Below are 24,458 nucleotides of genomic sequence, written 5' to 3'. Positions count from 1 at the left end.
TCAAGGTAAAGGAAATGTCACAATGTGCTGAAATAAAGTTATTAATTACATATTGTTTGGGGACTTAAAAACAGCAACCGTGTGGAGGAACGCAGATCGTGTTGGCTTGGCTCATAAGAAGAGCAGGCTTGACCTGGCCAGTGGCTCATCTAGTCCACCATCCTGTTCTCACAGTGGCCAGCCAGATGCCTGTGGGAAATGATCAAGCAGGACTTGAGTAAAAAAAACATTGCAGACAGAGTATTACCAGCATGGCTTGTAGACACTGACAGCCTCCCTCCTCCTCTACCAAATTGTCTAATCCTCTTTTAAAGCCATCCAAGTTGGTGGCCACCAGTCCCTCCTGTGGCAGGGAGTACCATAGTTTAACACTATGCTGCATGAACAAGAACTTTCCTTTATTTGTCCTGAATGTTCCAGCGTTCAGCTTCAGTGGATTCTAGTTTAATGAGAGAGGGAGAAAAACCTTTCTCTATCTAGTTGCTCCATGCCATATATCATTTTATGAACTTGCATCATGTCACCTCTTATTCACCTTTCCTCCAAACTAAAAAGACCCAAAGAGGATCATCCCGTTGATCGTTTGGGTCGCCCTTTTCTGAACCCTTTGCAAGTCCACAATACCGTTTTTGAAGTGAGGCAACCACAACTGAGAACAATATTCCAAGTACGGCCACACCATAGATTTGTATAACTGCATTATTTCCGTTCCTGGCTACAGATGAAAACATGAACTGCAGCAGTTTCTGTTTGCGTGCGAATCCTCCATCATCCTGAGATGCAAACAGCAGACGGTTCCACACAGCCCAGGAGAGTCCCTGCATTCAAGCATCCTCTTAGCAGCTTGCTTTTAGCTGAAGATGGAGCGGGAGGGGGGTAGCTTCCAAAGGCCCGTGATCTCCAGCTGGTGATGAAACCCCTGCTTCTAACATCCTGCCCTGCTCTCCTAATCTCCACGGACTGTGTGCAGAGGAGGGGGGCTTCGCTCTGCTTGGTTTCTGTGGCACACACAGAGGAAGGATGGAATATTCCATTCCTCCTCTGCCAGCCTGGTTACTTGTTTACATGAAACTCCTGGTTGCCTATGGCTACCAGGCTAGTGCTTAATTGCAAGACTGGATTAGTGGCCCAGATATTGTGGATTCAGCTATTTTTCACTCCGCTCTTAGGCCTGCAAGGCAATGCACTTTATGCCTCAGACGGACAGCTCGTGCAAATCGCCTGATTGCTGAACAAAATGCATTAGAATTGTGTGAACTCCCAATAAGAGTTTAGCCTGCTTACCTGGGAGGTGGTGTCGGGGGAGCCTGTGGGTACTGTCTGTCAAACACGTGCATGTCGTAGGAGGGGGGAGAGTAAACCGGAGGCGGCTCTTCATCTGAACTGTCAGGTTCTAGAGTCCGTTCCAAAATCTGAATCAAATGAGAGAGGCAGAAGGAGGCAGAATTTAGAATGGCTTTGCACATTACAGAGATCCGAGAAGTGCAGAAACGGTGAGGACTAGGGATGTAAAGGAGGCAGTGATTGTGCTCACTGCAATCAGCAGCGTTTCTGTTCTGCTACAGTTTGACTTCTGCTAAGACCTGCCTCTCTATCTGCTAGGGCCAAAACGTGTGCAATTGATATCATAATTCATATTAATGCATTTCAGAAGAAGGGCAATGTCAAAAACAATACAGACAGTAACACAATCCTTTCCATAAGGTTTTCAGACTAAAAATACAACCATAAATACTGTTCCCGACATGAGGCGAAAAAATAAATAAATTGTGGCAATTTATGTTCCCATTTCTGACCAAATTCTATGGCATCCCCACTGAGGTCTCATGGCTGTGGCTTCCTCGCTTTCACTAAAAGGAGGCAGCTCTCAATTTGTTGTTGTTTTAAAAAGCTACTGGCGACTCTATAAGATGAAGGGCAGGGGAAGTGGGAACTGAGACAGCAGAAGGCCAAAGGAAAATGAACTCAAAAGATCTGCAGAAGGAGCTGGAGGTTAAAAGTGGCAAATGGGGGTTAAGGGAGGGGGCAGCAAGGGACAAGTCATGGAAGAACTTCCTGTCCACTCAGCCTCTCATTTTTCCAATCCTAAATTCACTCTCCACATTTCTGCAGCAATTTGCAAGTTTTTTTCTTTTTCATGACAATTCATCAGCATTCCAATGCAGTTGCCCTCCATACATTCTACCTGGCCCCCAGGACTCTCCTCGGCCCTCACCACTCACAGGCCCTGCTTCACAACTCTGCTTCATGCACCTGAGGCTCCCTGCCTATAGAGCAGTGCTTTCCAAACCTGGGTCGCCAGCTGTTTTTGGACTACAACCCCCATCACCCCTGATCACTGGTCCTGCTAGCTAGGGATGATGGGAGTTGTAGTCCAAAAACAGCTGGAGACCCAAGTTTGGAAAGCCCTGCAGTAGAGCAAGGCTAAGCATCTTATGACGCCGCACAGCTAAATACACTTCAATAGCCACCTTTCAGGGACTAACAGGTGCTTCACAGCCACCTCTGCTTCTGCAGCCGCAAACACATGACACAACCAGGCTCCCGTTGCCCTCTGGAGGCCCCGCCGTGCCCAGCTGGTGGGCTGAATGCATCTTGCAAGGGCTGTGAGTAGGGTAGACCCCTGGGGGAACTGCAAGACTGGGCAGACAATTGGCCGCTTGGCCTTAAGTCACCCCAAGGCAGGACGTGCCCCTCCACACCTGACTTCTCCCGCTACTAGAGCAAAAATAAAAAATAAGAGTTTCAACTCCACCGAGATCCTGGCAGCCTTGGAGCACGGAGCGTGTGCTATCATCCTGCCAGGATGTTTTCAAATCCGCAAATAGTCGAGGAGCTATTCACGCAACATGAAACCCGCTTGCAGTTGTCCCTCTAACCAAGCGCGACACACAGCCTGCCCTTGTCAGATCTGCTTTGAAAGAATGTGAGGCCGTTGGCTTCATCTCACCGTGGCTGCTCTGATGTTGTCATCCACCCCTTTCTCTCCCCCCCCCCCGTCTTTTTCTGCACTGAAAAGCTCTTGCACATAGTTTTTCCTACTGCCATTCTTAAGGTCCTCATGGGGGTGGGAGATGTTATCCTTTAATGCCCTATAACTCTTGTGCTTCTTATTTATTCACAGAAGAGCCCCAAACCCGTAAACCTGCGTGTGGCCTGAACTGGCAGTGGCTGACCAGGAACAGGAGACTATGCAGTCCAGACATAGGCAAACTCGGCCCGCCAGCTGTTTTGGGACTACAACTCCCATCATCCCTGACCACAGGTCCTGTTAGGTAGGGGTGATGGGAGTTGTAGTCCCAAAACATCTGGAGGGCCGAGTTTGCCTATGCCTGTTGCAGTCAGTCACAGTAGAGAGCTCAATGAAGGACACTGACCCAGTATGAAAAGGAACCCAATATCCTAATGCTGTTATACAAATCCATGGTGTGACCACATCTGGAATGGGCGCCTCACCTCAAAAAAGATATTGTAGTGTTGGAAAAGGCTCAGGGAAGGGCAACCAAAATGACCAAGGAGATGGAGCCCTTATGAAGAAAGGTTGCTGTAGTGTTTGGGGCTCGTGGGCAGCCAATGAAGCTGAATGTTGGAACATTCAGGATAATAGACTTTTTCATGCAGTGCAGAGTTAAACTATGGAACTTGCTCCCGAAGGAGGTAGTGATGGACGCCAAATTGGATGGGCCTCAAAAGAGGACTAGACAAATTCATCCTGGCTGGTTATGCTTCTGAATACCAGTTGCTGGAAACCACAAGACGGGAGAGTGCTCCTATGCACAGATGCTTGAGAGCTTCCCACTTGCATCTGGTTGCCACTGCAATTATAGAATGTTGCACTGGATGGGCCACTGGCCTGATCCAGCACTGCTCATCTTATATTTTTATAGAATTTTTCTGTCCCGGTTCAGGCTGATGGGAGTTGTAATCCAAAACATGGGACGGGGCAGGACAGGAGGGACTAGTGTATTTATTTATTTTAAATATATACAGTGGTACCTCGGGTTAAGTACTTAATTCGTTCCGGAGGTCCATACTTAACCTGAAACTGTTCTTAACCTGAAGCACCACTTTAGCTAATGGGGCCTCCTGCTGCCGCCACGCCCCCGGAGCCCAATTTCTGTTATTATCCTGAAGCAAAGTTCTTAACCTGAAGCACTATTTCTAGGTTAGCGGAGTGTGTAACCTGAAGCGTATGTAACCCGAGTTACACTGTACTACTATATATACTTCAAACTGCTAAGCTATCTATATAAAAACAGAGGGAGCAAAAAAAACCCCCCACAACATTCAAATTTTTTTTAAAAAATCCTAAAAACTAGAAGAAAACAACAAATGACTTAAAATGGAGTAGAGTGCAAAACACAGACTGATAAAGTAATACGATCCTCACGCAGCAACAGTGCATTTAGTGGCGGGTTTATTCCGCTCTATCAGTCATTCCACAATGCTTCTCCAATGCTACCACATGGCATTAATTTTGGGAGGGGAGAGAACCAGAACATTTGGGGTGTAAAAAGTTTCAGGCTTTCCGCAGCAAGTTACAGGATATTCACTGATTAGAAACAAAGCAGCAAGACAAAGCGTAGTATAAAATACAACCACCACCTCAGCAATCACAGTCCAGTTTGTGGAATCCATAGTTCCCTGCTCCCCCAAATCCTCTGGTTTTATTTTCTCCACACAAGAAAAACAGCAAACCCCTGGAACATCAGCTAGGAAACACCCGGGCCTGGTTTCACCACATAGCTGGCACCAGCCTTGACACCTTTGGATTCTCCCATTCCCCCCCAGTATTCACTGCTGGGCTGGGCAGCCGCCATTTTCACTTCCCACAATGCCCCACAGCCATTATGGGCAGTAAAAACAGAGGACACCCAGCAGCAATCAAAGAAGCACTGCCATGTTGGGTATGCATGGCACGCAAGCATAAGGAGGAGTCCACCAGAGGGCGTTTTGCGGACGGCCTCCACAACGCAGTGAGGTTTACCTCAGGAGGAATACTGTCATCTGAATCTGAGCTGTCATCATACCCGCTGCCGTCTAAGTTCATCTGCAATAGCTGGTCAATGGTGGCATCCACTGCGCCATTGTTCGCCCTCAATACACATTCAATGATGTCATAATCCATGTTGGGGAACATAGTCTTGAAATCTTCCATGGCCTGGTTGAATTCCAGCCGCCGGACTTGCCTCGCTGGGCGGCTGTTGTTGAGTTCCTGGGCAGAGGAGCCGTTCCTTGAGCTGCCATTGCTGCTGCTCCGCCGGAACAGACTTGTCATTTTTGATATCTGCTTTTGGAAAATGTTTAGACTTTTTTTTCTTCAAACCAGCTTTTGAGGTAGAAAGGAAGGAAAGAGAGTAAACGTATAAATCCCCAGGCCAGGAGGAAGAAAAGGTGAGGAGGCACGCAATCGGCCTTCCAGATTTGTCGTCAAGAAGCTACGTCAACATCTTCCAGCGCCACTAGCCAGTAATCCACAACAAAATGGCGGGACATTGGCGATGCCAAAATGCAACGCTGCGGAAGAAGCCTGGAGAATTTCGGACCAAGGTGAATCTACCACAGGAGGAAGTCCGAGAGAAGGCCCTTCAGTACGGCGTCCGGAGCCTCAGAAACATGTTTGACTGAAAAATAAAAAGATTTTTTTATTTTGTGTGAGAAATGTAACCAGAGATAGCTGGTTTTAAACAGTTCACCTGCCCACACAACTCCTGAGACAACTGGGAATTGGCAGAATTTGAGCTGAGTTTGGGGGTGGAAATCCTCAAATAAAATTTATTCAAACATCTAAACAAACTTTCCACTTCATTGGATGTCCCTGAGTTCTGGTATAATGAGAGAGAGAGGTTTTGTGTTGGCTATGCCTCTCGCCTCCTCCAAGTGTGTCATTACTTTTGGGATCATACTGAGTCAGACCTGTTGACATCTAGCTCACTATTGTCAACACTGACTGGTAGCAGTTCTCCAGGGTTTCAAACAGGGAGTCCCCCCCAGCCCTCCCTGAAGATGCTGGGGATTGAATCTGGGATCTTCTGCATGCAAGGCAGATGTGCTATTAATGAGCTGCGGCTCTTGCTTTTGAAATTAGAGGCTGGCAAGCCTGGATATAAATGTGTTTAAAAAACAAGATGAAGTGGATTTTTGCAGCATCAAAAAGGAAGAAGATACTAGAGCAAACGTCTAATTTAAAATAAATGAATAAATGTGTCCACAATTGCATAGCAGGAAAATTAAACAACTCTCTTTTTGCTACGCTGGTTGTGTCGATTTCAGTGTTAAAAAGAAAATATATAAAGCACACGGAAACAAAATGGATAGGAAAAGAATACGTCAAGATATGTTGCAGAAATGTGCCTCATAGGGTTGTATTCAAGCAAGTTCTATTCCGAGCTGACCCACTGAAGTTGGTGGGTTTTACTCAATGTAGCACTAAGGGCACGGGGCATGCATGGGGAAGAAAAAGCAGTGAAAGCAGAAATCCTTGAGCTGAAAGGACGCGTTTGCTGGATACTGCCCAATGGACATGTGTTAAATATGCCCATTATTTTCAACTGGTCTAACTCTGAGCATGACTTAACACTAGACGCAAGCCATAGTATTTTGCTTTGCTGTTAAATACCTCAAATCCACAAGAGCAGAAAGCACCACCAATTCAATTATTAGTATTGCCTTTTCCCCCTTTGAAAACACAGAAAGAAAATACCATTTATTTCTGGTACAGACTCCACTGATGGATGAAATTACATCAGGAATGAATTGGGCAGGGGTTTTTTGGGGGGGGGAGCGTTCCATCACATTATCTCATTTCCATTACGTGGCAGGCGGAAGATTTCAAAAGCCAACGAGATAATAGAACCATATTAATAGTGTGTGTGTGTGTGTGTGTGTGTACGCAAAGGAAAAAGAAATGTCATTAGAACCTCTTAGCGGGACAGCGTGCAGGCAGACTTAACACCATTAGGCAAAGCAATAAGCTGCAAAATTTACCCATGCGTTAACAATTCTCTTATCACGCACACATATTATGCACAGATGTTCTGTTCTTGTACTAACCGATTCATGTCAGCGATAAAACTGCAGCCTTTTAACGCTCTGAATTATTCTTGGAAACACGGGAGGCTGGTCTGGTAGGACGAGTGGGGCGCTGCCCCACTAACCTCAGTCTGAACTCAGCCTCCACCTGCCTGCCCGACTTCTTACATCCAGTCCAGGAGGTGGCCCTGCCTTCCAACTGCCTCCTCCTTATACAGTAGTCTGTGATGCCCTTGTAGAACTAGGCAATGGGGAAAAGGACGGGGACAAAAGGAGAGTGAGGCAGCTTTGCCTGTTATCTGCTCCAATTCTGCCCACTATGGGACTCCCTGCAAAACTTGGGTCCCCAGCTGTTGTTGGACTACAATTCCCATCATCCCTAGCTTGCAGGAGCTGTGGTCAGGGATGATGGGAGTTGTAGTCCAACAACAGCTGGAGACCCAAGTTTGGAAAGCATTGCTCTACAGGCAGGGAACTGCAGGGGTGTGAAGCAGGGCCAGTGAGTGGTGAGGGCCGGTGAGAGTTCTGAGGGCCGGGTAGAATGTACAGAGGGCAACAGCATTGAAATGCTGATGAATCGTTATGAAAAAGAAAAACCTTGCAGATTGATAAACACCGGCCTAGAGGGATCTCTGGTCTCATCTAGCAGGGCTCTTCTTTGATTCCAGAAAAGGGAGGCTTCCCTAACTGGTCCTTTTTGCCCTGCCCTGGAGGCTGCTGTTGGGGGCGGAGCACAGCCAGCCCCTAACTGTGCTGCTCAAAAGCTTGCACCAGCTACCTATACTCTTTCCCCCCATGTCTCAGATGCACAGCTCATAGCCACCAGGGGCCATTGTGGGTCCGATGTCATGCAACTGAGGCCAGAACTTCTGGTGCTTACTGAAGACTGTATAATCCAGCAGATTTTCAATTAAATTATGATTTTGATTATGGCCTGTCACCGCAGAACTCTTCTTATAATGTATTAATTAGAGGGGGGAAACCTTGTGTTTTCAGCTGAACTGTTTTGGAATACATAGAAGACTTACCGGGATAATTCACAGGGGCAGCACCGCCATCTCATTCTCCAGTGATTCCAGGAAAGCTACTTGTTACCAAGAGAGGGAGATTCTTTCATTGCCTTTTCAGACCGAGAGTGGGGGAACCATAGCAACCTGTAAGAAAATGCTTGTGTTAGTGCTATATCATTCCTTAGTTTGCTGAACGGTTGTGAAGGAATGTTTCGCAGCGAAAGGAAAGCGGCAAAAAAAAGACCCCAACCAACAAAACAAGGTTGGCATGTAGACAAACCTTCCCCAACAACTTTCAGTGGGAATTCAGGGTGCATTTTGCTATTTCGAATTGTGGGAAACCTATGTGGGGGTGTTGCAGGGCAGTGACAGTTTGCAGACTGGCGATTAATATTAAGAGCAAAGCGCTCCAAGCACAATTATTACATCTTGTAAATATGCCATCGCAATTTCTTCATACCTGCCGTACTCAGGAAATATTAGAGAGCTTCCTTTCATCACATGTTGGCAGTAACTAGAAAACGATTTGTCAAAGGTTGTCAAAGGATCCACAGAGAGGTCTGACCCATGGGGCATAATCCACAGGGCCCTTCTGATCAGTGGGTCGTGTGTAGGGAGCCTCGTAGATTAAGCACCAGCTCCCTGCTCCACTAGCCAGAAAATAAAGAAACCACAGGCAGTTCCAGCTGGGACCCTCTAAAACAACCCAGAATCCTCCAGGGGGGAGGGACAAGTGCCATTGGAGGGCAAATTCAATGCCACTGGCATTGCATGAGTATACCTGAGATCCTCCTCAAACAAACCCTCCTGGTGTGGCCCTTATTCTGGGAGGTAGTGGTGGTGGTTGCAATGTTAAGGGTATCCAGACCAGGTTTTATGTGTTCCAGATTAGCAGAGCATGGAACAGTTCCAGTCCAGTTTTTACACAGAGCATAGGAGCTGCAGAGACTAGGCCTTGGGTGGGTGTGGCTTTTCACCTGCTTCATATGCGAGTTTGTTCTCAACCAAGCAGCTTGGTCACCAACCTTCATACGAAGACACTCTGGTGAGAAAGTTGGGTTGAGCATGGGAGGCTGTCCCACAGTGATGTGGCTTTTAAAAACACACTGGGCCAAATACCTCCAGGCTAAAGGGTTCTTGTTTTCTTGTCAGGAGTATTCTGCATCACGTCATTGATGCAATAACAGTGCATTGGTGGTGGACCACCAATATACTGGACCACCAATATACTGGACCATCCACACATCATTCAACTTTATTAGTTGTTCTGTGATGATTCCCTGATGTTACCACATTTTTGCCATAGGGAGGGCCACTCCTTCACTATAGCACCATGAAAGCAGAACATCTGTGGTGAGAGCCAGTGTGGTGTAGTGGTTAAGAGCGGTAGTCTCGTAATCTGGTGAACCTGGTTCACTTCCCCGCTCCTCCACATGCAGCTGCTGGGTGACCTTGGGCTAGTCACACTTTTCTGAAGTCTCTCAGCCCCACTCACCTCACAGAGTGTTTGTTGTGGGGGAGGAAGGGAAAGGAGAATGTTAGCCGCTTTGAGACTCCTTCGGGTAGTGATAAAGCGGGATATCAAATCCAAACTCCTCCTCTTCTTCTTCTTCATCATATAAAGTTACAGCGCTTCAGCAGGAAGTTATGCAAAAGGCACCAATTGGAAATAAAGGCAGCATGACTGCTTCAAAGCTTTTGCAGGAACAAAGTGGGATTGCATATACCTGCCCCCAAACCATTGTGATCACAAATAATCATGAATGCACAATAAAAGACATCTGGAGAGGTCCTTAAAAAACCCCCCCAAACCACTTCTGTTATGTTTCAAGGTGGCTACTTCTCTGCAGGCCCAATATTCATCTGCCTTGCAGATGCTTTGCCTTTTGAATGGATTTCAAGGAATAGCCCAAGCAAATTGAACATTTCCATGCAAGCCTTTGGAGCTTTCCTGCTGCAAGCTGGGGAAGGAGCCAAGGAGCCTTAGTACCAGCCTCATTAACAACCAAGCAAAGGGACGTTAAGCTGACGGCAGACGGAATTCAATTAAGTGAACATCTCCAAGGTGCCGCGGAGCGGGTTATTACAAGCTCGCAGAGGAACAAAACTGGTTCACCCGTGTCTCTTTTGCATCCTGTTCCGAGTGCTCACTTGCACGAACAACTTTTGCTTTGTATTGTTCACCGCTGGACGTGAATTTAGCACGCCTCCAGAAAGAGGCATTCCAGCAAAGGCAATAGGACTTCCTAGTTTACTTATCAGAAAAGTGTCTTAGCTCAAAAGAGTGGGCTCAGCTACAAGATGGAAGGAAGGAAGGAAGGATAGAATTGTAGAGTTCGAAGGGATCCTGAGGATCATCTAGTCCAACCCCCCGCAATGCAGGAATATGCAGCTGTCCCAAATGGGAATTGAACCTGCAACCTTGGCATTATCAGCACCATGCTCTAACCAACTGGGGTATCTGCTTCACGTTCAGAAGGTCCAAGGTTCAATCCACTAAATCTCCAGGCAGAGCTGGAACAAACCTCTGCCTGGCCCAGGGAGAGTTCTGAGGGCCAGACAGAAATGCCTGGAGGGCCACATTCAGCCCCCCAGGGCTTGAGGATCCCCACTCCTGTTCTAGGCACTCTCTCCGGGGGCTTATAAGAAGACAACCCTGCTGGACTAGGCCAAAAGGTCCCATCCAGTCCAACGTTTTTCTCTGCACCCAGCAGCTTCCAGGGAGATGGGGCATTCTCTGCTGCTTGCCCTTAGCATCTGGCACTCTGAGGTAGGCAGTCTCTAAGCACGGAGGTCAATCAGAGCAGGATTACAGCTGTAGCACAGCTGTCGGCTCCCAGCAAGATGGGGAATTATTCTCTTTCATACCCTGAAATGCAGCAACCTGGTTGATCGCCTGGCATTATTTCAATATAAGCCCCCTGCCCCCCACCCCTGTTGCTGGAAACAGCTAGGTGTTCACGGTTTCTATGTCATTCCATCCCCCCCACTTGGATAATACAGAACAGCGCCTGGATAATAATCACCCTCACCATTACGCAGACGGCCCTAGAAAAAACCTGGCACGCACCCGCTGCCATTTTTCAAAACGGATCAAAACCATATTGCGCCCTTCTGCAATTTGTCCACGAATGCCTCATAGAGGGCCCTTGAACACATGCTTCTCCCCCCGCACAGGCATGTTAACTGTTCATTCACAGCTTTTGGCATGTGTGCAGGTTTTCATCGGGCCAATAAAGCCTCCCACGCGCTCCATTCAAAGCTATTCCACCCATTCCAGTGCAAAGAAATGTTGGAAATTCTCAAGAACCCTTGCACAAGAGACCAGAAATGTGCTCGCCAGCAGCGACTTCGTTTTTTATGCTGCTGAGCGCCTGCCCCAGGACAAAGCGAGGAGGCGGGTTTGCTGCAGCAGCAAACACAGTTAATGAGCACTATTCTAGGCTGCATCAACAGAAGTTAAGTGTCCTTACTGTGTTCAGTTCTGGGCACCACAATTTAAGAAGGATGTTGGCAATCTGGAACATTTGCAGACGAGGGCAACCTAGATGATAAAGGGTTTTTGAAACCAAGCCTTATGAGAAATGGTTGAGGGAGTTGGGTATGTTTGGCCTGGTAAAGAGGAGACGGAGAGGAGATCTCATAGCCATTTTCAAATATCTAAAGGGCTGTCACATGGAAGATGGAGCAAGCTTGTTTTCAACTGCTCTGGAGGGCAGGACCTGAACCAATGGAGTCAAGTTACAAGAAAGGAGATTCTAACAATATAGGAACTTTCTGACAATAAGAGCTGATTGACAGTGGAACAGACTCCTATGGGAAGTGGCGGACTCTCCTTCATTGGAGGTTTTTAAGCAGAGGCTGGGTGGCCACATGGCAGTCAATGAGGAAGAGGTGAGACAGGGAGGGACCCTCCATTGGCTCAGCTAGGACTGACTGCCATTTGGCTCCTCCCCTCCACCAATTGCTATCCATGGCCACGTCACCTGATCATTACGGCACTTCATTATGCAGTGGCATGGAAGCCTTGCTGCTCTCAGCTTGGAAGCCATTATTCTACGCAAGCAAACAAAAATCACTGAGCGTGCTTTAGTGGGGGCGGGGGGGGGGACAGACATTTCAACCATTTAGTTTAAAAATCTGGCTAAGAGACCATGTTCAACAACTTAAATTTTCTGCTGTGGGGTTCTCCTAGCTTCTGGTATTTGGCACAAAATCCTCTGCTAATTATTTGTAAACCAATCCCGCTCCACATGAACTGATTAGCTTTCCAGCCCTCCAATTCAAGAAGGGAATTAATGAAACAACATTAAGGAAGCACTTTTTAAAAATTGCTTATAAAGGAAGGCATAAATGACTGCTAAATATTAAAAAAGCGAGATGAAGCCAGCGGTTGCATCCGGAGAACAGTTGACCAGTAGAAGTAGAAAAACAGAAGCTGTTGATATTTTAAATGAATTGAACATGACACAAGAACAGTAAAATACTGTGGGGGGTTATTGTTTCTGTTTGTTACTATGGTGTGCATTTTTGTGTTTTCGTATTGTAAACCACCCTGTCAAGATCCTCGGATGAAGGGCGGTATAGAAATATAATAAATAATGAATAATGGCTCATCTAGTCCAGCATCCTCACAGCCGCCAACCAAATGCCTATGGGAAATCCTCAAGAAGGGCTTGAACACAAGAGCCCTCTCCCCTGCTTTTCCAGAAACTTGTATTCACAAGCATTACTGCCCCCAACCATGAAGGCAGAACATGACCATTGTGGCTGGTAGCCACTGACAGATTCATCTTCCGTGAATTTGTCCAGGTCCTCTTTTAAAGCCATCCAAGTTGGTGGCCATAACTACCACTTGCGGGAGTGAACTCTACAGCACCAATTCGCTGGCATCGAGAGGGCCACCAGCCGGCTGAGACAGGAAAAGGATTGTGCAGCATCTGGGTTGTCCCTGATTGAATGAGGTAAACTTGTCTTGAAAGTCTAGAGATTAGCTGCTAGTCACTACAGCAAATATTGGGCTAGATGGGTCACTGATCTGGCCTGCTGATAAGGCAGCTTCCTAGACACTTAGATCCCAGAGCTATAATCCCCCACAGTAGTTTAACAATTCTGTGAGGGGAGAGACTCCACCAAGCAAGGCCTCCTTCCACCTGCCTTGTTCTACCCTCTGCTTCTCAATGTGTATTGTATTGTTTTATGTACTGTGGCTTGCCGTTGTTTTATTGATTATAGCTTAGACATTATTGTAACTGTTGAGTGGATTTCCGTTTAACTTTTATATGTTGATATTATTTTATACTATTCTAATGATTGTTGAATGATACTTTTTTGAAGGAGGTTGCCTATTTTAAAGTTATGTTTTCTTATCACATTTTTGTATTGCATTAGATTGTTATAAGATGTACATTTTTTGTTTCTTCAGCTTGTAAACCGCCTTGAGTATTGTAAGATAGAAATTAAAAATGACGATGATGATGAAGAATTCATCCCTGTTTGCAGGGAACTCTGGGAATTGTAGCTCTGTGAGGGAAACATGGATCTCCTTACAACTCTCAGCACCTGTCCCCCAGGATGCTTTGGGGAAAGCCATGACAGTTTAAAGAGGTATGAGAGTGCGGATGTGGCCTTAAGTGTCAGCATGGATGTATTTGCCCATGGGTTTACTAAAAAGAAGATACATGCATGCCACACATGCCCTCCCAGACATAACCCCTCAAGACTCTGGAGCAGCAGCTGAATTCTGAGGAAGGGCGTCGCTACAAGCAGTTCACACCAGCAAAAAGTTGACAAGACGTTCCCTCCGAAAGGCAAAACTGGGTCACACACCCATGGCATACATTTGCCTCCCTGTCCTTTGCGTCACCGTGCCATAGACCTGGGCAGGCCTGCGTGAGTTGTGCGGATTCCTGACAGCTGATCTTCGTATGTGGGAGTCCAAAGCATTTAATACCACGTCGGCTCAGACCTCGAACACCTGTCTTTGGTTTGCAAAGGTGGCAGAAGCCGGTCGTGGAAACTCCCCTCTGTCCTCCTTACCAGGGCTGGGAGCATAATCCCCCCCACACAGTGAGCAGAAGGCTGCAAAAACGAACCTCCTAAGCCTACCAAGCTCAGTGTTGTGCAAAAGAGCCTCTCCTTAGAACTGTCAATTTCAGCGTCTCTCCATTTCTTATTTTTCCAGTCTTCAGTTCTCCACACCTGCATATAAGTTTCCAATTTATTTTTGTTTGTTTTGTTGAAAAAAGTAAAGGTCTCATCCATCAGCATCTTAGTGCAAATTTCTCCTAATAGGCACATGTTTGCAAAGCAGTTTTGCCTAATATCATGTATTTTCACTAATATACGCATTCTGTACACATTCCTTAGCTGGAGAACTGAATTGCAAAATTTAAACACGAGCCCATTTTGAAGAATGACTGTGTTTCAGTTCAGGTACTGTTTTGGGGACTGTGAATTAGGTAGGTTCGCCTTTAAATGCAAACCGGATCTAATTTATCCCCCATCCCTAGAAGTGCTGCTAAATGACAGGAGACCGGAAAGGGTAAGACATTTAATGACTTGATGAAGTAGCTTTGTGTTCACCTTCAAAATCACAGAAGGTTGCAGGAGGTTGGACTAGATGGCCCTTGGAGTTCCTTCCAACTCTACAATTCTATGATTTCTAAGGTAGAAGACCTGCCCATGAAGCTCTCTTGGGTCAGCCACTCACTTTCAGTGAGGTTAAAACGGAGAAGGGCAAAACCATATACGTATGTCACAAGCAGAGGCCCAAATTCTTGCTCACTACACTGAGGGTGTAATTGCTATGAAGGCCAGACCCTGCTTACAAGGTCCTGGTGGCAGCATATCAAACCAACACCTGCTTAGCCTCTCTGCCTCCATTTCAAAACAGTCTCAAGTCTGAGAGCCACCATTTAAATTACCCACAATGCAACTGAAGGACTATCGCGCTGGGGCATTGTGGGAAATTAAAATGGCAGCTCCTGGCTATCCGGTGCCAGTTCAGAGCATTGCTGCCATGCCATCAAAACATGCGGAAGGAGGAGGAGAGCGCTGGCCTCTAACTCTGATAAAATAAAAGCACCTGAGTGATCCCTTGTTAATGCCGTTCAGCCATATATTGAGCTGCAGAGGCTAAGCTAGTTGTTGGGGGGCAGGGACGCAAAGCAATCAGGAGGAAATGAAATGGGCAAGCCCTCTGGGGACAACCAGGCACGCACACACACACACACTTTTCCAACAATAATTGATCCTCCAAGACTCCACAGCAGAGTAAAAGCTCCATCAGGGGATGCAGAACCAATGGCAAATTGTAGAGTTTGTCTGTATTCCTCAAAATGGGGGAAAGAAGCTGAGAGAACAAATGAACAAACTGATACCAACCACAGCAATGGAAAGAATGGGCATACAAAGAGGATCAGGGGATCTAGAAAATGACCTGGTTTTACTAGCCTCCTACAGTTAGTCACCAGGCAGCACTTTTGCTGGAGCAACTGTGGGAAGGAAAGGGGTTCTCTGTTCCTACGGCTGCTCTGGGTTACCTGCCACACAGGGAAAACAGTGTCTCCTCCTTGGGGTCCAGGGTCCAAGACTAGTCAGGGATTTGAACCTGTGTCTCTCCGTTCCTGGAGAATGTGGGCGTCTTCCCCCCTCCCCACTAGCTGAGCATCTGTCTTGCCACCTTATTTGCTCAACTCTCAAGCCACAATGTAAATTTATGTCTTTAAAAAAGCAATACTTCAATGCTACGAAGGCGAGGACCCAAACAACCACATCTGGCTTTCAGAAAAATGTGTTGGGGGGCATTGACCCTCTCTAGAACAGCCTCTAAAAATATCTGAAGTGGGGGGGGGGTTCCCCTCCCCCTTTGTATCTTGTGACTGATGTGTTGCTATTCCATACTAGAATTCCAGCCTCCTATACTTCTAAATTAAGAAATTAATTGAGAAAAGTAGAGGGACTTAATTGAAAAGTGCCATGCCTCGCAGGCTTGCTCTCTCTATACATTGCATGGGAAAGTAATCTGACCTCAGTAGGATGACATTCTTGAAATAGCTGAGGGAATTCAAACATGAAATAAGATTTACAAGAAGGGAGGACGGCGAGAATGTGAAGGCAATACTCAGTGCTTTTGTAACATAGAAACTGGGATGCGGGTAACTCAAAGCCTGCTTCACTAACACAAAGCCGGCATAAGACAGGATTATCACACACCAACACCGAACCAGTTAGCTGATTGGGGGGGGGGCTGAATCCTCCTCAGTTTGGGTGCATGAGGGGGTACCATGCACAGAACTCCCTCACACACCCAAATCTGGACAAAGAAGGACTGAACTCCCTGTCCAACAGGTGAAGAGTCGAACGCCTACTCATGTGCGCCATTTGCCCCCCCCCCACGAGTATCAATCATCTACTATCATTATGACATCAGATGATTGACAGGTTGGTGGGCCTATCCCTTCCCAAAGTTGGCCCATTCTGTGGCAAGGGAAGTAACAATTTGGAGCATCGGGTTCATCAACCCTGCTTCTGTTGTCTACACCCTTCTAACCTCTAGGTTAGAGAACTGCAATGCCTTATATGTAGGTCTGCCTTTGAAGACAGTTTGGCAACTGAAGTCAAACTGCTGGCCAACAGAAGATGGTCTGAGCACATAACACCAGTTCAGGCTTGACCACATTAGTTTCCACTTAGTTTTCTGGGCTCAGTTCAAGTTTTGACCTACAAAGCCTTAAGCAGCTCAAGACCCAATACCACAAGGACTGCCTCTTTCCGCATGAACCAACCCAGACCCCCATTAGTCACCAGATGCCCTTCTCTCCCATTTCCCCTCCAAGGGAGTATAGAGGGTCTCAACACAAGAACGGGCCTGCTCAGTAGTGGCCCCCTGCTTATGGAACGTTCTCCCCAGTGAGACACACTTGGTGCCATCATTACCTGTATCTGGATGCCAGGCAAGAACATTTCTTTTCCAAAAAGGAGTATGTAAAAATGATTTATTAAATAGATGAAATTATAAGGTTACAATATGTCAAAGAACTAAGATAAAAACAAAGAGGGAAAGGATTTGCTGAATTAACCATTTGAAAAGGAATACAAAAAAGGGAGGTGTGAGGTGGTCAGGGAAGCAAGTGAATGAAAAATAAGACATTGAAAGATGGACTTATTTTTTTACTGTTTTTTCTATTTTCTATTTCTTTTTTTCTTTCTATTCTGTATTTTTTTATTGTTTGTATTTTTTCTGTATTATTTTATTATTTTTGTAAACTTCTTCTCGAAATTTGAATAAAATATCATTAAAAAAAAAAAGAACATTTCTTTTCCACCAGGCCTTTGACCTCCTCCTTCAGTGAACAGAATGTCTTAGTCCTGCCTCTTTATAAATGTGAATGCTTTTTAGGATTTACTCCGTTTTACCTTTACGTTGGTTTTAGTGTATGTTTGTAAGTGGCTTTGAATTAAGTTTAGTAAACAAAGTGGCAGGTAAGTTCAATAAATAATAATAAGGATTTTTTTTAAAGGTGCCAGAACTCCATACTGAAGTGTAGCAACAGAAAAACCCCACTGGCACTAATACACATGCAATTTAAAGGAGGCAAACATTTAGCCAATCCATCCAATTGATTAATTAAAAGCATCCTGATTGACTAAATGTCTGCACCTTATACACAGGGCAATGACTGTGGGATTTTAAAAAACAAACAAAACACCATCCTGTGTGATTATTTTAATGCAAGAACCTCCAAAATAGGTTCAGAACTGCCCAGGGATGGGTGAGGTGGGGAACAAAGCTGTGAGATGGGAAGGGTTGGAATGTGAGGAACTGGCTTTCATGTTGTTCTAAGTATGGGTTACCCATCAAAATGAGCCTTTGCTGTAGTTTTGCCTGCTAAACTTAACAGGTAGGCAGCTACCTAACGGAAGTATCTCCCCATACGTTGATGGCCTTGGAATCTCTCCCCCTGGCCTCTGGAATGAGATACCCATCAGGGCGTTTTCACCTGCGGTGCATCTACAAACACTTATATCTGGACACGGAGCTGGGAGTTTAGCTGAGCCAGAAGCAGCCTAAAGCCATGAAGCGCAGGGGAAGAGGGAAGGGCACTGTTGCTCTCTGAGAATCCAACAATGCAGAAACAACCATTTTGCTGCCTGTTTTGCGGAGCCTTCCAATAAGTGGCACAGCACAAGCTTTGCATGCAAAAGGTCCTTGGTTCAATTCCCCAGCTGCGAAAGACTCCTGTCTGAAACCCTGGAGGGCTGCTCTGATGACAATACGGAGCCAGATGGAGCAATGGTCTGACTAGGAATAAGGCAGCTTCCTATGTTCCCCGAGGATACAATAAATCATCAGAGCTCTCTTGTACAAAAGGAAACAGGACCCTGTAGCTCTGACTGTGGAATTTCTCACAAATCATAAAGGCAATGCGTTTAGCTACTTATATAGTGCCGCCCCTGTACATTGGAGGGGGCCTGACTATCAATGGGCCTGTTCCTCATGGCGGTGGTCCTTCGAGGATCCAAGAGCTTTGGGTTGTCCTCAGCCAGCAGCAGTTCACGGGGAGGGGAGGTGGGTTGCAGTATAATGTGCAATTAAAACCGCCACTTTTTAATCACACCGGTGGGTCAATTGCTGCTCAGAACCCCCCAGGCTCTACACCACAAAGTTATCCCACAGAGTGCAAAAGGGAACCGTGCCTTTGACATCTCTCTCTCCTTCCCAAGGCCTCCACAGAAAGCCTTAAAAGGCAGGAGGGGTGTGTGTGTGTGTGTGTGTGTGTGTGTGTGTGTGTGTGAAAAGAGAAATAAACCACTATTGATTTGCCGAAGGCGAGGCAAAAGCAGAAAGACTGCATGTGTTTCTATGGAAACAGAATGTGTGCAGTTTGAAAAGAGTTGGGGGGGGGAGAGAAAACCCTCTCATTTATGGGCACTGTAAATTATTTAAGCAGGACAGGGCTCTGTCCATTAAGGTCTAAGGGGAAAGATTTAAAGCTATTCATTATGCAGAGAGACACAACCTGCTTAATTCAGACCCACCAGCCTAATGCTTGGGAAGCAGAAGGCAAGTCATTTAGGTCTTACATTATTGGCTTATCAAAATAATAATAATAATAATAATAATAATAATAATAATAATGCCCTGCTTGCAAAAATAACTGCGGAATTAAACAGTAAGCACACAAATATGGAAAACCACATTAAAAAAACCACACCAGCGTAAAAATAATACAAGAGTGCACAGCAATACTCATTTTCTATTGCCACGAGTAAAGCTGGGTCCTTCTGCACTTAATAAGGCAATAAGGTGAAAGAAAGTGCTGGGGGAGGAGCCAGAAATGGGGTGGAGTCTGAGGCAAAGAATCCAAAATGGCACCTTCCACATGGTGGCAAAGATTTAATAACCAATTAGACCTACTCACCCACTAAAACAGGTAGACATGGCTAAGGCCCCATCTGCACTGTACATTAAAAAATGTATTATACTAGGGTGTGGTTAGGGACGGGGTGTGGCCTGGAAGGAGGCCTAGGGGCCAGATAGAGAATACTAGATGGTCACATCTGGCCCTGAAACTCAGGGTTGCCCATCCCTGACAACATGAAGCTAGCTTCACTCCTCTTTTGACAGACAGAAAATGTGCAGCTAATTTGTAAAGATAAGTGCTGGGGCTCACATCCATGTTGAAGCCTCTCTCTCTCTCTCTCTCTCTCTCTCTCTCTCTCTCTCTCTCTCCTGAAAGCCCCTCTCCCAAATAAAAACCTCAGATTCATGGAGGGCAGTTTTAGTTTCGCAGGAACAATAGAAAGGAACTCCACACATTATTACATCACACATTCCAAGTCACAGCATCTTTTTTAATGCTGTGATTGAACCCTGGCTCATATTTCACGACAATAGATAGGTTTGGGGGCTTAGTCGGCATTGCCAAGAGTGAATCAGGTCTTCAAAAGAAGTCTATGCAACAAACAATCCTCCTACTGTCTTGCAAATAGAAATGGCTCATAGTGGGGGTGTTTTTAAAAGAAAAAGGGTTTATCCCATGCATCTGGGTTTGGTTTATTTCCTGGAGAGACAACCAACATATAAAGCTATTACAGCAGTTATAGTCCCATTTTTGGGTAGCATGCAGCTCTTAAGAGAAAAGGCAAGGATCTATAGAAGAAGGCAGTTCTAAGAGGTTCCTTTTCCCCCCTTTCAGCATTCCTCATTCAGCAGACCATCCATGTTCCCCAGCAGAGCCAACTGGTCAAACTAAGCTGATTTTATAGAGTCAAGCCCCGTCTTCTAATAAGCTCCAAATTTCCCATCGTCCCTCCCCCACAGTGATCATCAGGGCCGAGAGCACACAGCTTTAAAAATTGTCAAAGAGAAAGAAAACAAACAAAAGAAGAAGAGTGAATTTAAAGATCCCGTTTCTCTAGGCGTAGGAAATCTGACAACCTCCTATTGATCTTCTTGTTGACAAACGCACCCATGTTGAGATATTATAGGAAGCCAGCCTGTATCGTAATTGCTGCTCCGTGGCAAACCTCCACGATCTCCAACTGTTGCTGCTTGACAGGTACAAGCGTCTGCTTCCTCACCCTGTGCAACAGCTGCTAAAGGTAAAGGTAAAGGTACCCCTGCCTGTACGGGCCAGTCTTGCCAGACTCTGGGGTTGTGCGCTCATCTCACTCTATAGGCCGGGAGCCAGCGCTGTCTGGAGACACTTCCAGGTCACGTGGCCAGTGTGACAAAGCTGCATCTGGCGAGCCAGCGCAGCACACGGAAAGCCGTTTACCTTCCCGCTGGTAAGCGGTCCCTATTTATCTACTTGCACCCGGAGGTGCTTTCGAACTGCTAGGTTGGCAGGCGCTGGGACCGAACGACGGGAGCGCACCCCGCTGCGGGGATTCGAACCGCCGACCATGCAATCGGCAAGTCCTAGGCACTGAGGTTTTACCCACAGCGCCACCCGCGTCCCTGCAACAGCTGCTAGAGCCCAGCAAATGCTGGAGCTTCCTGTCCAACTGCACCTATGTGGCAGGTTGCCCCACCAGCAATCTTGTTCCATTGGTGGACCAATTCATCATTGCTGGAAGGAGAAATCACAGAGAGACGAGTATCCAAAACACCAGGCAAAGATGCAGCCAGTTAACTTAACTAGGACTAGGTTAAGCCAGGATGCTTTCTCAGTGCTTTTTTTTTTCCTCCGGGGGGAGGAGGGACACAGGGGTACGTATATCCCTAAACATTTTGTGAATCTTTGTACTTTTGTCCATTTACTGTATTTATTTCCCCCAATCTGAACTATAAAATGGTGGTTTTCTTGAGTCAAAATGAGAGTACACCTAAACATTTTTTTTAAGGAAAAAAGCCATTGTGTTTTCTTATAGGGGTTCCCCTAACCCAGGCACAGGCAAACTTGGCCCTTCAGATGTTTTGGGACTACAATTCCCAGCATCCCTGACCACTGGTCCTGTTAGCTAGGGATGATGGGAGTTGTAGTACCAAAACATCTGGAGGGCTGAGTTTGCCTATGCCTGTCCTAACCACTCTGGTTGCTGTTGTTTTTATTTTGATTATGTATTTTGTGGTTTTATATTCTAATTTTATCCATGGAACTGCCCTGAGACCTGTAGGTATAGAGAAGTATATAAACTCAATAAATACTACTACTACTACTACTAATAATAATAATAATAATAATGTAGCCCAGAGTTGCTGGGGAAACCCAGTCAGATGGGCAGAGTATAAATAAATATTTTTTTAAAATTATTATTATTATTAACTATTAGTTTCCAGGATTCTTTGGTGGAAGCCCTGACTGTCTAAAGCGGTATGATCCTGCTTTAGATGTGTGGTGCAGATGTGGTCCTAGAATCCTGGTGGCAGATCACACCACAACTGAGAGGTAGCCAGAAATCCCCATTTCCTCTCCCAAAAAGTAAATCATAAGCCTGCAGATTGGGGCACTGTGGGTTTTTCATTAATTTCCTACGTAAAGCACCAAGTCGTGGGCATTTTAAAGAAAACATTAGCGAGTGACGACGATACTAGGGGCCCCTCAGGCCCACGCTGAGCATAACCAGATCATCGTTTGGGGGAGGGGAAAGAATAGGGATTATAAATATTGATGAGGCAATTACCTTCAATTAGCACTGGCTGGTTGGCACCCCTTAGGAATCTACTTGGAATGATGCCCGCTTCCTGCTTGTTGACTGCTTTCCGCTCAAGCTGGAATGTGAAGGCCCATTCTTCAGACACAGCGGCACTGAAACATAGAATATCCTTTTTAAAAAGTGGAGGTTCCAAGGATTGGGGACCTGGGACATTAGGCGTGTGTTCTGCCGCTGAAGCTACGGCATGTCCTGATGTGTGCTGGAAGCACTGTACAAATAAGTTAACAGCAGTAACAATACGATTGCACACGCATCTAAACATGGAACATTTCCAGAATATGGATTGTGCAGCTTCCTTTCGGGCAATGAAACAAGGCAATGCTTCACATGAGGCGCTTTAGATTTCTGGGTCTTTTCTCAAGATACCGCACAACCCTCTGATATACAATGGGACAAAAATGGGCTTAACATCAAGCAATAAATGCACCCATAAAATGAGCAAACCCATTGCCAGGTGTTGGGGCGAGGGATCGTTAAACGCCGACCAGAAAAACACAAAAGTGCTTCCAATTTCTGCACATTAAAGCTATTTCTGCACAAGAAGACGTCACAAACAGTGTTGGTTTCTCATCGCCCCTCAGTTATTCACCACCTCCTCAAATATTAATGTTTGCAGACTGTCAGCGTTCGATATGTGCCAGGAAAACCGGTTCTCCAGAGCTGGAAACCAGCACTGTGTCCCTATCATTGGTCTGCTTGTGGTAACTGGGACTAGGCCTCAGTCCTTGTGATGCAAAGGGGCCGCCTCATGGAGCAAAAAATATCTGTGGGGCCTGCCTGGTGTTTTTACATTAGTAGAATGTGTCCTTTTATTTAAAATGCATCTCTGGATTATTTGCGGGGCATAGGAATTCGCTCATTCCCCCGCCTCCAAAAAAAATATCGTCCGACCCCCCACAAGGTCTGAGGAACAGTGGACCAGCCCTCTGCTGAAAACGTTGCTGACCCCTGGTGAAGAGCGTCCTCTGAGGCCAGGGCTTTATAGGGGCTGGTGGCCTGGGATTGGTCCTCAAGAGTCAGCTGACAGAGTGTCCAGGCAGGCTGGTACTGAAGCCTAGATGGCGCCCTCGATGCCCAAATACAGTGGTACCTTGGTTTACAACCATAATCCGTTCCGGAGGTCCATTTGTAAACCAAAACAGATTGTAACCCAAGGTGCGCTTTCGCCAATGGGGCCTCCAAAAAAAATTTGTTCGTAATAAAAAAAAATGGGTTGCAATAATAAAAAAAAAAGATTGCAAAACCAGGACACGCATTTCCGGGTTTGATGTGTTTGTAATCCAAAACGTATGCAAACCAAGACATATGCAAACCAAGGTACCACTGTAATGGAAATGATGCTGCTAAGGTAGCTGAGCACTGACCACCAGGTAACCCTTGGTTCAGAGGACCACCCTCAGCACCATAGAATGACACGTTTTGCATGACTGTAGCTGAGGTCCATAGAGCACAAATTTAAACAACCTGGTGGAGGTGGAGGACTGGGAAGCAATATACCGTATTTTTTGCTCTATAAGACTCACTTTTTCCCTCTTAAAAAGTAAGGGGAAATGTGTGTGCGTCTTATGGAGCGAATGCAGGCTGCACAGCTATCACAGAAGCCAGAACAGCAAGAGGGATTGCTGCTTTCACTGCACAGCGATCCCTCTTGCTGTTCTGGCTTCTGAGATTCAGAATATTTTTTTTCTTGTTTTCCTCCTCCAAAAACTAGGTGCGTCTTGTGGTCTGGTGCATCTTATAGAGCGAAAAACACGGTAAATACCAGTTGCTGGGAATTACAGGCAAGGAAAGTGCTATTGCGCTCAAATTATGCTTGCAGGCTTCCCATTGGGAAAAATATTTGGTGACTGTGAAAATAGGATGATGGACTAGATGAGGCATTGGCTTGATCTTATGTTCTTATAGCTCCCATTGGAAGAATGGGTGAATAAATTTGAAGTATTGGGGAGGATTTTTGTCCTCTGGTTGTCAGCAACTACTGAACCGCCCCTGCCCCCCCACAACACACATTTTTTTTCCTTCTTAATTTTGTGCACGAAAGATGCAGCCAAGCCAGACTCGGAGCCTCCAGCCCTATATCCAGCCCATCAAGAGTAATCTCTGTTCTCCATTTTTACTGGATAAATATCTTAATCTAAAACTAGCTTGGCTAAAGAAAACAGCTTGTCATAAGGGGAACAATTAAGAAAATTCTTCAAGGGGCGAGGAAGAGACATTTGTGCCTTTTCTTGGTGCATTGATGTCTCTCAC

General features: G+C 46.0%; 1 protein-coding gene across 12 annotated transcripts in view; it reads right to left on the bottom strand.

The window, feature by feature from the left end:
- Positions 1-24,458, bottom strand: part of CUEDC1 (CUE domain containing 1) — a 56,518-nt gene that overhangs the window by 11,907 nt on the left and 20,153 nt on the right. For 7 of the 12 annotated variants that reach the window (XR_008327838.1, XR_008327839.1, XM_053367577.1 and 4 more), the window contains exons 2-6: positions 22,176-22,300; positions 8,061-8,186; positions 7,054-7,273; positions 4,988-5,624; positions 1,285-1,412 (exon numbers count right to left, since the gene is read on the bottom strand). Coding sequence is in view for 10 of the 12 variants with exons in the window: in XM_053367577.1 (XP_053223552.1) it covers positions 1,285-1,412; positions 4,988-5,278 (419 nt within the window). In the remaining 2 variants the exon portion in view is untranslated. Of the gene's footprint in view, positions 1-1,284; positions 1,413-4,987; positions 5,625-6,619; positions 6,679-7,053; positions 7,274-8,060; positions 8,187-22,175; positions 22,301-24,458 lie in introns of all 12 variants that reach the window. The other 5 variants (XM_053367573.1, XM_053367574.1, XM_053367572.1 and 2 more) reach the window with 4 other exon arrangements.

This window comes from Podarcis raffonei, chromosome 15 (genome assembly GCF_027172205.1).
Source record: "Podarcis raffonei isolate rPodRaf1 chromosome 15, rPodRaf1.pri, whole genome shotgun sequence".
Classification (NCBI taxonomy): domain Eukaryota; kingdom Metazoa; phylum Chordata; class Lepidosauria; order Squamata; family Lacertidae; genus Podarcis; species Podarcis raffonei.
This window is presented reverse-complemented; position numbering and strand designations above follow the sequence as displayed.